The 16,590-nt window shown below is 38.1% G+C and overlaps 1 protein-coding gene across 6 annotated transcripts in view; it reads right to left on the bottom strand.

Annotated features, from left to right (window-relative positions):
• st18 (ST18 C2H2C-type zinc finger transcription factor) overlaps window positions 1-16,590 on the bottom strand; it is a 39,597-nt gene that overhangs the window by 15,200 nt on the left and 7,807 nt on the right. For 4 of the 6 annotated variants that reach the window (XM_030160027.1, XM_030160025.1, XM_030160026.1 and 1 more), the window contains exons 3-6: window positions 5,040-5,155; window positions 2,642-2,693; window positions 1,788-1,818; window positions 1,382-1,569 (exon numbers count right to left, since the gene is read on the bottom strand). In XM_030160027.1, coding sequence (XP_030015887.1) covers window positions 1,382-1,569; window positions 1,788-1,818; window positions 2,642-2,693; window positions 5,040-5,155 — 387 coding nt within the window. Of the gene's footprint in view, window positions 1-1,381; window positions 1,570-1,787; window positions 1,819-2,641; window positions 2,694-5,039; window positions 5,156-11,192; window positions 11,318-15,521; window positions 15,759-16,590 lie in introns of those variants that run through there. The other 2 variants (XM_030160028.1, XM_030160029.1) reach the window with 2 other exon arrangements.

Below are 16,590 nucleotides of genomic sequence, written 5' to 3' on the forward strand. Positions count from 1 at the left end.
GTTTGTGTGTTGGAACAGGTGAACAGTTTGTACTCCAGAATAGCCATTACCAGCACTCTGCAGCAGGGCTGCAGTTGGCTGGAGTTGAACACAGTGTGGCTCGACCAAACGAGAGGCTTATTTTTCTCCCTTTTTGTTAAAATGCAGATATGACTAGCTCCCCACCGCAAAAAAATCTTTCTGCCTCTAGTCCACTTTTCCTATTTTTTTTAATGTCTACAGAAAATAACCCCTAAATCTGACAATGGCAACAAATTATGTTGAAAATGTTTAACAATGTCTGTATTTATTTGACACTCTTCAGACTTTGCAAATATTTTACTCTTGCAACATTTTGTTTTGTTTTAAAGCTGGTCCTCTGAATATGTTAGAATAAAAATACTCAGTCAATCAGTGCTGGGTGACAAAAAGAAAAAAAAATATCTGAAACATACAACAACAAAGGAAAAAACTGATGATGTGCGGTGAATTACTTAGATAATTGTAATGTAATATGAACCCAGGAAACAAATAAATTCCATTTCCAATGAATCCACACAATTCAGTCAGCTACTCTCCTGGTCCATTTAACTACACACATGTGTACTATAATGAGCTGTAGACATTATGCCTAATTATGTATTAGACTGTGTTAGAGGGCCTAACAAAAGCTTTTGAAAGGGACAATTACGTTTGTTGCTTAGTTACATCGTTAAAAATATACCAAATCAGTGCAGATTATAGTGGGCGAGAATGCACATGTACGCCACAAGCATTGTTGCCAAAATGCAGAAAATTTAATTCATTAGGAAAAAAAAGAAAACATTTTTGCTTTTGAAAAGGACGGTGGCTTAAGTGAAAATAAACATTTTTTAACTGTTGTTGATAAAATGGTCCCGTAGTGTGGTAAAGTCTTAAAAAAAAAAAGAAAAAAAGAAACTGTAAAACATTGGAACAAAAGCCAATGTTATCCGCAGGGTTGACAATTAATTTGTTTTTCCACAAAGAGCACTTTGCTAAAGAAAAATCAGCTTAAAAGAGTGTTTAATTTAAATCAAAGTGAACTGGTGCACTCCCCCATTCAGTTTGTCATTCTATGGATTCAATGGCTTTGGACTGGCTATTGAAGAAGGACAGATGAGGGGTCTGAAATCTGGCCTCATCAAAACAGGGTAAAGCCACGCCAAAAATATCATGGCAGATCAGCTGTCAAAACTTCAATTTGTGGACGTGAGACACAACTAATGTGGACCCAGCAGTGTAGTCTTTCACTTCCACTGCACAATGACTGCGGCTGCTGGCTGATGGCAGAGGGAGGGAAATATGAATGCAACAGATGGGATTTTAAAATTCAGCGTCAATTGTTCATCAAAACAGACAAAACAACAGGACATCTGTTTACCTGCTGGAGTGTCAATGTTCCTCAGCTCTTCTTTGTCCTGTGGCGGTGCCAGGTCCTCGCTCTCCTCTTCACATGCCTCATTGGGGCTGTAGTGGCGAGGCTTCATCAGCAGGGACTTTCTCTTATTGACGGGGGCGCCCTGCACCCCTTCCTGAGCGCTCCTCTTCCTCGCCATGGACCCATATGGGCTGCAAGGAAGCCGAGATCAGACAAAAAGTGCAGCAGGGTCAACAAAGGCCTCAGCGGCTGCTTGGGCTCACAGTTACCTCATTTGAAAGGACTAGTTACCAAAAAAAAAAAGAATACATTAAAACAACCGCTTTAGTGAATCACATCTGTGACATAAAGAAAAATATATGTATTTTGATATGAAGAGAAAAGAAGTGTTCATGTTATAATGTTATACCTGTGAGTCTCGGTGACGCAGTCAGCCAGTCCTGTGAAATAAAGGCCAAGAAACAACACATAAAAAGTCCTGTTTACATTTCCACTACAGCAGCGCAGCATCTGTCGACATATTCTTCATCAAAGCCTCAAGGCGACTGACTACTTTTGGGCTATTGCAAATGAAATTTTACAATGTCCAGTAAATATTTGTTTTGTAGATAATGGTTTTAGGGATGAAACTACCTGGGCTAAAACTGCTTTATCCACCCTTTAGCATAGATTTTTTTTCTTTTTTAAAAATGCAATCATCTGTAATAAGCATAAGGATTGAGAAGTGGTCTCTTCATTGATCTGAAAAGCTTTTCATTCAGTCTGCTCATTCTGTGCGCAACTAACAGTGGCTCATCCTTTGACAGCGTTGACAACATGATCTAAAAGGGTAAATCAATTTTCCCAAAAGGCCTGAGTGAATCTCATTCACAAGTTCTACCCTACTCCTATGAAGCACAACCAATAATAACAATTTTCATGAATTTCCCCCGATGTAGTAATAGCTGCAGCATGAGTAGACGGGCCTCAGAGGCCCTGAACACTTGCATAATGACATATCCAGTCTAGAGGTTTTCAATCACACAATATATATACACACTCCTTAACTAATTTGAGCCACTGTTTCAATTTAATGAAGTTATTCCCCTCTGAATAATGAAATGGCGGTGCAGTGCTCTTCAGACCAGTAAGATAATACATAAAATTGACAGTTATAAAGTTGGATTGTTGAACTGATACCCCTAACCCATGGCGATAAGTGGAATATGTGTGTATGCACATGTGTGTAGTTAAAAGCTAACGAACATTTAAAGCTGTACTCACCTGTGTTACTGTTACATGTTTTCAGAATTTGCTCCTCACCCTCAGAATCCATCTGTAAATGAAATATTCAACATGCGGACATTAAATTACTTATTTTTTTAAAACATTTTATTTATTTGTTAGTAGACATTCATTTTATTATAATTACAGCTCTTTGTCTTTCAAGCCTAAAACAAGCATGTCTTAAAAACATTAATTTGTTGGGGGTTTTTTTGTTTTGTTTTGTTTTTTATAACCTTACAAAGAGCTCCTGAAATAAGGGTAATATGCAAACACAAAGTGTTATGTTAGGAAAAAAAAGTTTCAAAGGTGAGTAAAAATGTAATGACACTAAATAATGACACTAAAGTACAGACAGCACCTCGATGTGTGTGTTTAGACAAAAATAGTTGCTAAAATCCATCCCCTCTCAGTGGCTGTTGCTTGTGGGTCCCAAATAAAACCTATTAAACATAATTATTCCAGGCTGATGGTGGCGTATAGTGGTCACAGGCCAGTGAAATCTGTGAGTCATAGGATATGCTGTTACTTTTCCCTGGTAATGGGAAACATGACTCCTCTCTCTCGTTTGCTGTTGTGATTGAAGGCACTGACCTGTCATACATTTATAATAGGGGAGCAGGTGTGGCAGTGATGGACCTTAATTTCCTTTAATAAACCTTTTATGTGCCACACTCTTAATGCCACGCCGGGCCCTCAGAGGTCCTGCTCATAATAGGTTCATTACTTTTGATTACTACAGCCTATTGAGACAAACAACTCCCAAACACTATAGATTACATTCTGTAAAAACGAATGTACCTCATTAGTTTGTAACACTTTTCCACACAGACATGCTTCAACATTTTGCATGAATTTGTTGTTCTGAAGGAAAAATGTTGCTTTTACATCCTGCAACCTGAGATTGTAACATGGACATTAATCAAAGTTCAAATGATGTTATCAGTGTAGCTAAATATCAGCCATGACTCACACACATTTATTACCAAGGAGGGTTTTTTTTTTCTTTATTTGACATTTGAGATGCGAATGTTTTAAGACTGTTTTTTCCCCATTAAACTCCTTAACTCTTATGTCACTTATATGCCTAAATAAATACATTTTACAGTTAAATTAAAAAAGGAATCAGACAATAAAGAAGCCAGCATTCAGTAAAAAATCAGTAAAAGGTGCAAATCTAACACTGACCAATAAAAACAGATGAAAATTACATTTTAGCTCCGGTGTGTGTTCCATATGTCTGATTTACAGTTCTTTTGTGCTCACCGTGAGCTTAAGGTTCTCACAAGGAAATCATACCTGCATGCACATACGTAACAACCAGCGATGTCTAACACACATTACAAAGGATGACAAGTAACGAGACAACAAGGCCTGAGTAGATGCACTAACAGGTAGTCCTGGCATGGCAACATGGACAAACATGTGACGCCGAGTGTTTACAAAAGCAGAACAAATAGATGCATTCAGGGTCAAATGGAGGCTGTTGTTTGACTGTCCCTCCACACTACGACAGAGAACTTCATACATTTAACTTTTTCACCATATTTTTTACTATCATTATCTTTGACGATTTATTGTGCATTTTTTTGCAGCTGTATATGGTGTAAATTAAGGTTATATTAAGCGCAGTGTTTCCAAAAAAAAAATACTGACGTTTCTCTACCACTATTGTGAGGAAATTTACCGCTAAATATACATTCTTGGCAACTAAAATAAGATATGTATTTTAATAACATGTATATCTTTTGATTCTGATGGCTTTAAAATCTCCCTCATCACCTAACTTTAAAATACTTTAGTACTTTGAAATAGTCAGGATTGTTCAACACATTTCAACACCATGTCACAAATTAAATAAATGAACTATACAGCTTTAAAAGAGCAGGAGATAACACATTTAACCTTTCTTTTTTTCTTTTTTTTTTTACTTGTTTAAGTGGTATTTAAATTCACAAATGTACAAGTAAAATTATTAGGGTTTTTCTAAATGTCAAATGTAAGTTAAATAAATCAACTAGTAAAAAGCCCGAATTATGAAAAGGCACAGACTAAATAGCTTTGTAAACTTCTTATTAAGGATTTAAAGAAAGTTTAAACAGGAACAAATCCAGCCGAGACAAGTGGAAGCAACCATCACTTTAGAATAAGCAGGCTCAGCAAAACATTTTAAAGAGTATTATCTGCAAGCCACCCACAGCTTTGCATAAGTAAAACCAATCTCACTTTGTGATCACTGTGGTCAAAAGAGCAGTGACACTACACCACTTAACACGCTACTTATCCAAAACAGAGTTATACAATCATTTATCCCCAGAGACTTTGTGCCCCTAACAAAAGTTATTTTCACCTCACATTAACAGCAGCAGCTCAGTCTGTACCCCGACGGAATATTTACCTTTGATTGTAGTTTACTGAGCTCTCTGTAGGATAAGATGTCAGATCCACACTGTCCACCCTGGTTGATGCTTTCACACGTCTTATCTCTCAGGAGGCGGTCATGTAATTCATTCTCTGTAACACACACATCAAACATGTGAAGAAGAAATGATGCGATATGTATAAAAGTGTAGCTTACATCTCCAAAACCACCTTTGTAGACATTTTTATTCATGCATATTTATAATCTTGGGGGCATGGGTGTGAATATGCAGTCAGAAAAAGGGGGAAAAAGAGCATAAATAAATATCACTCATGGAATAAGGAACATGATGCAAATTGATTGCTTGACAGAGATCAAATTGCTTGCTTCTAATTAATACAAAACATCCAAGAGGGAAAACAAGGATGAACACAATGAGTACATTAAGCCTCTTCACTTCACAGATCTTATTATGGAATTATTTATTTCTGTTAGCTTTGAAAAAACAACAACAACAACAACATCTTCTTAATTATAGCTCACAGAGCGTTTTCCCGGAAAAAACAAAACTGGGGGAAAAAAGAGGGGGAGCGGGGAGGGTATTCACTCACTTTCATTAGCATATGAAAAAAGACTCACTACTATTTGAGCTGGTTCGTCATCTGCTGAATCATATTTATGCACCCCCCCTCACACACACACACACACACACACACACACGCATCCCAAGTCCAACACAAATAATGCTTCTCAGAGGGCTGTTTCCCTTCGTCTAGGGGAGATCTCTCAGGGGGAAAGGAGGCAGCCTGATGCTGAGGGTCTATGAGATTTCCTATGTGTTAATCTGGCTGCTAGCTGTCCTTGAGCCCAGCCCATTCCCCCCTAACCCCATCTGCTAGCATTCCCACCACAGAGGAGAGAGAATAGGCTGCGACTGGGGGTGGAGGGGGGTGGGGTGGGGGAGACCTTCCCAGTCCAGCAATCATGAATAACCATTGCCTCGCACCATTATCACAAGGCTGGATCCGAGCAGAGATGGTGAAGAGGAAATATCTGTAAAATACCCTGACGCTTCAGACATGACTATCCCCCTACTCTCGTATTTTGTTGTAAGTGATGCTATTATTATTATTTCCATATAATGCCTTATTAATACCATGCAGCTGCTGTGGATATTCATCACTGACCTTGAGTCTTTGTGTCCCCTTGTTCCCAGCTTATCCGTGCACTTGGGACGCTCTCATGTAATTAACACAGACATTATTGTGATGGAGTAAAAACTCACTGCTACTCTGCTGATACCTCATCTTCAAACCAATAAAGCGGGCCAGAGTAGCAAAGTAAGATTCTGGAGACCATAAAATTAATTACATTATTTACATTTCCTTTAGATAGGGGGTTCAGGCGAGATGATAGAGGCAAATGAGATTACACAAAATAAGATTTCAAAATGTCAGTGCTGCACTCTCAACCAACCAACTGTTATGATTAGATTACTCTTTTAATATAATTACCGTCTAAGACTGTGTGTGGAAACAATGCATACATAAGAACAGGGGCTACGTCTTAACTGATTCCCATCCTTTCCTCCACAAGCCTTTTTCTCTTAACCTTTCTTCAACAGTATCATTTTGAATTATAGGGAACGGATGGGTGCTCTGTGCAAGGTCACTGTCTGGTGTGTACTCACCCCCCTCTCTCTCCTTGTTTTTGTTTCCTCTTCCAGAAGCACACTGAGTGAAGGGTTAAAACTGGAATGGATTTAATTATGGAATGAATGGAATTATAATGCGCCTGCAGCAAGTTTTCCTCCTTATTTATTAAAGCAGCTGATGGGCCAGGTTTGATGAGCCACTTCTGGCATAATTGAGTCATCACACAAAGAGGGTTCCTCGCATTCAGAGTGGTTTTATCAGCAGCAAACAGACCTGATTACTGGCAATTACACTCTGATCTAGGGGAAGGAGAAAAAAAGGGTAAATGTGCGGGGTAACTTCTGTGTTTATAGTTTACCCCGGGAATAATTTTCACATTAATTTTACATGCTAAGTGTTTTCTGTTTATGTATAATAAAGAGCAAACGGCAAGAGATAGCACCTTTTTACTTTCATATTTCCTTGTAATGAATGTCTGAGGGTATAGTGAACTGATCAAAATTTATATTTACCCTATAGCCGGTTTCAGGTGTTACCATCCGCCATGCTAAGAATTAGCTCAACAAGAAGCCTGTCTAGCAGAAGCAAAAGGTGAGCTGGCAGAAATGTTCCTGATTTTCTGATGAAAGTAGGTAAATTGTACAAGGAAAAAAAGGCGATTGCTTTGGCCATATTTTATTGACATGCAAATGGATCCATGGTGAGTAAATTAAGCTCCACTCGGACATTAAAATCAACTTCTGCTCACAAAGTATTTAGATAAACAACTTTTTTTTTTCTTTGTGAGGTGGCCAGGGAATCATCAAACACCCTCTGCCTAAATACCAGCTGGACATCAGAATAATAGCTTTGGTTTATTTTAAGGGTGGGAGGGGACAAAAGACATCTATGATGTCTAATTTATGTCCAACATTTGGTCTAAAATGTTCTAGATTTCATTAGTTATATGAACAAGTAGAAAAATGGACACTTCAAACCACTGTAAATCTTGGTGGGTGTATACAAATCATGATATATTTTCATTTCAGGAAAGAGAGACAAAGAACAGTTTTCTATGATGTTTCTTCTTTTAATTCTATAAATGTTAAAAGGCAGTAAATTAGACTCATTTAACGCCCGATCTCAATCCGAGAAAAAGATCACTCTCTTTTATACGTGCGCTGTGTACCGTATATACGTCCTTGAAAAATAAATAAGCATAATATACACTATATGTGAAAAAGAAAAAACTCTGCCGGCAATTTATGAGCATTCCTCCGTCTGACAGAGGCTCTGGATTCATGCAGACAGAGTCAGAAATCTTGAAGTCAACTGCGATTTCAGATATAACAGCCTCACAGCTACCCTGACGGCCAAGCAAAGTGTTTGTGCCTTTTGCCAAAGAGTACTTTTATAGAGGAGCGTATTGGCATCTTATCACTTCTCCAAGACAGAGATGCTTCAATAAAAGAACACAGCTCACAGAATTCTTAACAGACAATTAGGAGCCTGGCTAGCCACTATCGCTTCAATGATTTGTTATGATGGCATAACTACAGGGGAAACTTGTTATTGGACAGAGTTAGCAAGAGTCCCATAAAAGAGTCAGATGGTGACACCTTTGCCGAGGTGATTTATGAATCTTGTAATCGCTTTCCAAAGTCATCCCAAAGCCTTCCCTCTAAATTGAGTTCATCTGGAGCCGGACCACACAGAGGCACCAAGTCCAGATTGTTTCTTCTGACATCAAAGAGCCAATTTCTGTTTTTGACCAAATTTCTGGTGCTTTTGGTTCCCTTATCGTATGAAAGGGGCCTGGATGATATGCTATTTTATTTGTGAATTTCAATCCAATTAAGAACACCAAAATATTGAGACAAATAAAATTAGTATCTTCTTGCACTACACTATGCATCAATAGCATAATAAATAGAGCGGCAGACAATTCATCCATTGGCAAGTCTCCAGTCTGCCAAAGCATCTCATGTTAGTTTGAATCTTTGAATCCTGTCATGAACATGGTTTTTCAAACCTGTCTAATTTAGGGACAGGTGTTTGGGGAAAAAGAAGTTCCAGCCCTGGTGTAACAATGAGCAGAGTAATCCTGCTCATTGTTCCAGCCCAAGGAGGCCCTTTCATGGAGGAGGTTGCATGAATGCTACCAGGTGGTCTGCAATTTGGAGAAACGTAGTAACCGTTCCAGCTAATCCCCCGTCACAAAAGGCAGGTCTCCAGTGCTGCAGGGCTCTCCGGGGCAAAGGGAAAAGTTTACCTCGAACACACAGTGTCTGAAAGGAGTCAGGGACTCGAGCAGTGATTCCTAATCAGATTGCGCTGAAGTGAACAGCTCGCATGGCAGCTGTAGTTTTCCCAGGGTTAATTACCTTTCACTGCTCTCTCTAAATGAGTCAGCTGTTCCTGTCATTAAACAACTCCACTCTATCTCTGCTCCTCTGTCCTCCACACACATGTGCACATGTGCACACAGGCTCACATATTCACATACACACACACACACAAACAGAAACACACCTTTGTTTTTCCTTCAGTTTTTGTATATGTATTGAGTACGGTGCCCGATCTAAATACTATTTTAAAAGCAATTATTACACATAATAGAAACTTTAATCCCTTTACTAATTAGTCAGTGGGCACAGAAACTGAGATTGCTATTTTTTTATTCATCCTACTGATATTTATGCAGATAGAAGGCACTATTTGCTTTATTTTCCTCTACACTCTTAAAGGAAAATAATGCCAATCTGTCAAGGGCTTATTCTAAACAGCCCCTTTTACTACTAATTGAGTATATATAGGAAGCACACATGTTCACATATGCACATACACAAACATAGCCATACCATACGTACATACACACAAATATGCCAATACACATACATGTACACACACATAAACTGAGTCCAACTCTGATATAGTTGTTCTGTCATCAATTTTGAACAATCTGTCTGCTTACTGAGCTCAGTGGCTCAGGATGTTGGGGGAGTTTTAAGTGATTTTTGCCACTGTATGGTAAAATCCCTTGGCCACCTGGATTACAAACTCTAGTCCTTTAACTCATGCCAGTATAAATCCGTGTTAACTCGGATTTACCTCTGGCATATGAATTCTCAATCTGCGTAAGCTTTGTTTGGAATGAGTCAAACATAAGTATTTCATGCAGTAAGGGTGCCCAATGGTGAATTCCTATTTCTGTGAAATACACACTGGGAAAATAGTTCAGAACCAAATCAGTTATTAGAGTAACTACAAATTGCCTCAAGCAGTGTTTTATTACACTCAAGAGGTCCATGTTCACAACCAGGTGGAAGTGTGCAATACTGCACTGTGAAATCCATGTAACCATAGCGACGGATATAAACTCTGCTGTATGCTGTGGTCAAGAGTTTAATCAGATTCCTTATACCAAGATTTTGCTTTGCTTATTGTCAGACAAACATTATTTGCTCAGTTGTTCAAACACAAGCCCTGGTCTGCTACCAAAGCGATCATGATAAAATAAAATATGGCATGAGCAGCCTGGAGGATCTAAATTAAGCATTATCCAATATCCATACAATCTCTCACACTCACGCACACACACACACACTTCTGGGCTAGCTGAGTTAAGCCAGTCTATTTTGTTCTTAAAAGGTTAGCAGTGCTGTTTTGTGAGTTTGATCCATGCTTGCCAAATCAGCAGATGGTCCATGAATATGATTATATGCATCAATAAAAGGAGTAATCTTTAACAAAATGTAAATTTGACTTAAGTCCAGGGTTTAATATACACGATGGACTTTAACCCACTTTCCAGCCTGACAGTGAGCATGATAAGCTAATGCACTTAAATTTTGTATTACAGCAACCACTACTTATGCTCACTGTGTGCTCCAGTGCCATCATACAAAAATCAAAATGATAGGAGTACAGGGAAAAAGAGACAGGACAAGATCTGCACTGTGTTCAAAATGTTAGTGTTGAAGTAAAATCTATTCACTTTTGATGTAGTATCTAAACTGTCCTGCAATCAATACAAACTAAGTGTGGGTGCTTAACAAGAACCTCTCTAGTGCTGTCATGCTTGTCTCTAATATATTTCAGCGCTTTTTCAATAAATCCTTGGATAACACAGTCAAGCTTTGCTCAAGGATCAGCCACAATAAACTATCTCTGGGTAGCTGGCTTCATTAACAGGCACGCATACACACACAAAGTATACTATTCAGAAAAGCACTAAATGCACAATGCACCAAGTCGTTGCTGTACTAAAAGCTAGTATGAAGTTCAAGTACGAGGCTGAAAAGTGGCTGTGAGAAAGTAATGCAGCGAAAAGTTTCATTCAAGTAGCAATACAGATGAAGAATGATGAAGTAAAACGAGTCAGTTAAATTAACCTCATCCTTGTTGTATTGACCTGTTTTTGAATCTACTCATCAGAGCCTGAAGCTTACAGTACAGCACATCTCCAAACAGAAAAACAGAATCACTTGTCTCTTACATCTAAATGCACCCATGTTAACATGTCCGTCAGGGCAGAATTGTGAGCTCGACTTACCATGCCCCTATTAGCCTTTGTTTTGCATCTCATAGTGACATCAGGGAGGAGACGGAGCAGAAGGATATCGAGGTGGGGTACAGGGTAGTCCAGAGCCTCGCTGCTCAGAGAGTGTGTGTGTGTGCAGGGACACTGTGATATTCACCCGAAACGCTAAGCTTTTTTTTTTTTTTTTTTTTTTTTTAGCCTTTGTGTCATTCACTTAACAACCAATCTCATTAGCTGCTGAGCTACAATGGGCTGAATTATTTTCTGTATAAATACACCACATGGTGATCCTCAAGGTAAGACCTCTGAAGGTCTTTTTAATCACATAAAAGATAGATTCTTCTCTGAAAAAAAAAAATCAATGACCACTGGAAAGAACATGCTGCAGCTAAAATGAATTAAATAAAACAGTCATTTGGAAGGTTTTTTAATTGAGAAATGAGATTTATATTCCTCAGGGTCTGCAATAAAGACAGTGTAAATGTGTAATTATGTGACTGTAATTAATAACACGGTCATATATACATGCAGCCTTGACTTGATACTATATGTAATTGCGAATATGAGATTGAATGGATAGATGGAGCCTTCAGGTAAGGACTGCTGCTACTTTGCTTTATGATAAAAATTAAATAATTCTGAGGATGCAATACATGATGGTAGGTTATCACTGTATATAAAAGGCTAATTTTGCACAGATTCAGTATTTAAATAAAATCTTTGATGCACTGCTCATTATTGCACAACGGTGAATTCATGTAAATTGTAACCATTGTAAGTACTTGAAGTCATGACAGCTGTCTATAAGCATCAGGGACATGTCTATTGGCCAACTTGACCCTTGTTAGAAAACAAAACAAATACAAAAAGAGAATACTGCAGCTTGGGACTGCCGAGCCGGGTCACTGGAGATTTTCCAGACAAACGCCGCACAGGGGAGGGGAGGGGAGGGGAGGGGAGGAAGAATAAAAAGGACAGGCTCAGAATCTCATTTTAACAGACCGCACACAATCTGGGCTCCCACAGAACTATCTCTGCCTGACCGCTTTCTATTTATCCCTTATCAGTGTTTACCAACCGCTAGTTTTCTTTCATTCACACTGTGAGGCAGTTCTCTTACTATCAGTCAACAGCTGACACCGTGGAACAGCCTCAAAGGCAAGAGGAAGGGATCAAAACTAAACCAAAGCTGTTTAAACAATACAACAGAGGAAATAAATTCATAAATCCTAATTCTTCCCAACCCACAAGGGTATAAGCAGATCCTTTATAGTTAGGCCAACAAACAAAACCACAGCCAATGAGGTACATTGCAATCAAGGTAAATTCTGAAATATAGAATAGAAAAAAGAAAAGCGGAAAAAAATCCCATGTAATATTAATTGGGAACATTTCATAGTCTTGCCCTGTCAAGCAAATGTAAGTATTTACTAAAAGGGTTTTTCTGTTATGTTTATCGTTTTAGGAAAATCCCCCCTGATTTAACCTTGGTAACATTTTTAGATTTTTTTGTGTGTAACAATACTAAATATATGACAGATAATGTATCATATATCATAACCTTTCATTTACATTTGCGCAATTTTATAATTATAATAATTAAATGCCTGTTTTAGTGTTAAAGTGTCTGTTTAGGATGTCTTCATTCCTGAAGGAATAATTGTACAAAATAATTAAAATTACACTTCAAGCCTTTATAAATGATATAACAAGGATCACTGTTATCTGCAATTTTACACACTTAATTATATATAACAATGCTGAATTAATTATAGGTTATAAATATATTTATGCACTATTGATAATACTGTATTAAAGTGGGTGTAATAAATTTCTGAAACTATAAATTATTCATTTTTACATTTCTGACCAATTGTAAACAACATTATAGGCTTTGGGAAGTCAGTTTAAAATATAAAAATCAGCTTTGTTACAGTGTGCTGTAAAAAATATATTTTTCACACTGTTGCTTTCAGGATAACTCATTCCCATTTACACACAAACAGCAGTGTTTTTCTGGAATACTGTTCAAAAGTTAAGTAATTAATTACATTTATCCTTTCACCAGCTGCTCAACAGCAGATGGATCATTTCTGAGACCTTGTTGAATTAAATCCACATAATTCATTTTCCTGGATTAACTAACTGAAGTTTGCGTAGGGAAAAAACAGGTAACACAATGTGTATTAGAATGACATGTATGCTGAGCTCTTTTCTTTTTTTTCTTTTTTTTTTGCCAGATTTGTCATCTACATTGCGTGTACCCGACGGCAATTTTCAGCCTTTTTTGATTTATAATTAAAACAAGCAATTGCAAATGTGTATCAGGTTTTTTTTTATTTCTCAGATACATAAATAGAAATCTAACATTTTTATAACCGAACAAGTTTAGTGTATATTCCAACTGTGTGGATAAGTTTTTAAAGGCAGGTTTATTTAAGTCTGTTGGGCAGTAGGTACCTTGGACAGTTCCTGGAGCCAAACTGAGGTTACATTAATGTGTTGTGTAGCAACTAACATCCCTGTGCTTTGAACAGGAGGGTGGGGGGCAGACAGGAATAATGCCTCTTACTTATCACTGCTTCACCACACACCCCTACCACAGCTAATGCTGCTTTTGGAATTAAAACAAAAGTGCAACGGTGTAACTTTATACCATCCTAAATTTTTTCCCATGCCACATGTTACAGCCTCTAAATAACTTCCTAAAGTTCCCAAAGGATTATTCTCTACGGATGGTGTTAACTAATGATACATTTTTTAATGTCTTCTGTTGCCCTTTTACTTGTTTTTATTTTTCCAAATGTTCACTAAAATGAGCTACACAGTTTACAGTAAAGTCGAGGCTAATAAGCAGGGCGATAACAGCATTTAATTTTATTTTATCAGTCCAAGTTTTGCTAAAATTAATACTTAAAATTCTTTAAACCTAAAAATGATTCAGTGCCTTCATTAATGACTTTAATATCTCTAAAAGGCATAGCATGGTGTTAGTCTGCATGAATATTTTTGGACTGTAACCTACAGTATATAGTTTTTTTTCTGTTATTCACAAAATTAAAAAAACAAAAAAAAGAAACAGAACAACTTTAAACAAAAATAAAAATACACTGAATTTTTAATAGTATCAGGAAGAATATTGCTTCATCTGCTGACCTACACCTAAACTGTAGACACATATGAAAAAAAAAATCCTACTTTTGCTTATTAAGGATTAACTTTAACTTAGGTCATTCGAGCAGATCCTCAACCATTAGTGAGCCGCAAGTTACTGGTAAATGATGAACTTTTCAAGCCAGCAGCCGTCCTCCTGAATCAATAGTTGCTCTGGAGACTGTGGAGTGCTTTGGTCCCTTTAGCATTTGTTCAAAGTTAAGACTTGCCCACGTATAACACAAAAGTTCACTTGTAGATTCTATTAGCACCGGACTACATTCAGCATAAGCATATCATTTTCCAACTTTATTACAGTTAGGGTGCAAATAATTATAGAAATTCACAACGGAGTGTCATGAGTTGGTCCTGTAAAATTTCGACAAATCTAAGAGATGCCCAGAGAGTAAAAGACAAAGGCTAACAATTTTACTGTCACGCTATACTCAGTTTTAACATATAGTTTTCAAACTTCATAAGGACTTACAATATAAATTACAGAAAGCCAGAACAGGATGCAATAAAATACTTCACCGACTGTTCAAATATGTTATTGGAACACAGAGTCAATGTTTAAGTGCATTAGGCTCAGTGGTCTTGTATGTACAGCTGTCACTGTCAAAGCCACAGGCAACCTGACAATGCTTTGTCTCTACACACAATACAAACATGTGTTCTTCTAAGACAAGCTTATACTCCACACAAATGCTGTGAATTTAATCTAGGTAGACAGTATCTCATGCTATCTGGATGATCAAAAATAGGTCATGCCTCTCAAAAAACAGTTTGAGCCATTTAATCTCCTTTCAAACTGTCTGAAACCTGGGCAGAAGCAGCGTTCGTTCTTCAGCAAAGATTTTAACAACACCGAATTAAAACAGGCAAACAATGTTCAATATGTGCAACATTTTCAAAACACCCTCTGAGATTTTTGCCAGCATAATTCTCCTTCACATAATCATATAAAATCCAACAGCCCACATGTTTAGCAGCTGAGAAAATCTAAGTGTAAATCTGAGTAAGTTTGCAACACTTGTATATTCAGCTCTTGCTTTAGATTTGATATGCCGGCATCTAACAGCATTAGCTTAAAAGGCTTGTCATTCATATATGCGATACTGAGTATCACTGATGATAAATGCTGACCAAACTGACAGTATATTAAATAAAAAGAAGTTTGACACCAACCTAGTGCTGTGATCCAAAAGTTTGATTTTCTCCCAGTGTCTTGATAGCTGAGCTGGTGCTGTGGCTTTGAAAGGTAGTCCCCAGGAATATGACATACTGTGCCTTTGACAGCCTCGAGATAAGCACCTGCGTTCGGGTCCCTTTTTACGTCACACCTCCCCATTCACAGCCCTTCAACATGATGCACATTTGCACATCAACAGCCACCAACCCCCCTCCTCGCTCTACTCCCACATCCGCAAAACACACAAACAGGCACACAAGAAGGCAGATGCGCGCACTAGCCTCTACTCATGCGCGCGTACACTTGCACAGACACATGCACAGACACCACAGATTTGTGTGCGCTTAGTGAAGATGCAACATACATGCAGGCAAATACACCCATGTATTGACATATACAATTACAGGTGATTTATTCCCTTTTCAGCTCTTTCATCCAGCCTCACTCCTCTATTGATCCTTATTGTATGTGCTTTAAAAAAAAAAGAAAAAAAAATAAAACTTTCACTTGCTTTGTCATAAGACCGGGGCATATGCCCTCCCAAGCTCCTCATACATCACTCATCATGCAAATGAGAGGGAATGTCACTCCTCAGCAGCAGATGGCCAGGGATGATAACAATGGCTCAACAGACCAGTTTCAATGTCTGCGACTTTATCGCTACGGCAACAACAAAAATAGATGATATGAAATCCTTGTCTGTTAATTTGATTTCCCCCCTTTTTAATGTTTGTACCTGTCAGTCTGTTTTATTTCTCCTGGACCATTTGAATGTAAAAGCTTTGTCCAAGGTTTTCTGTCACAACAAGTCTGGCTATCAGTAAAAGGCAGAGACCTGGAAATGATTTTTGGTGACTACGGAAGGCTGCTGCCTAGCAGTTATTCAAGTAATTAGGTGTAATTCCTCCCTGTAGGCCATGTTAGCCTCCTGAGTTAGCTCATGCGTTCGACAGGCCTGGATAGAGACAGGGAAGAATAAAAGAAGAAAGGGGCCCCAAGAAATCACAAATGCAGCTTTTCAACCCCCCTCCTCACCCCCCCGCAGCCAAAGTGATGTCACCCTGC

This window comes from Sphaeramia orbicularis, chromosome 17 (assembly GCF_902148855.1).
Source record: "Sphaeramia orbicularis chromosome 17, fSphaOr1.1, whole genome shotgun sequence".
NCBI lineage: Eukaryota > Metazoa > Chordata > Actinopteri > Kurtiformes > Apogonidae > Sphaeramia > Sphaeramia orbicularis.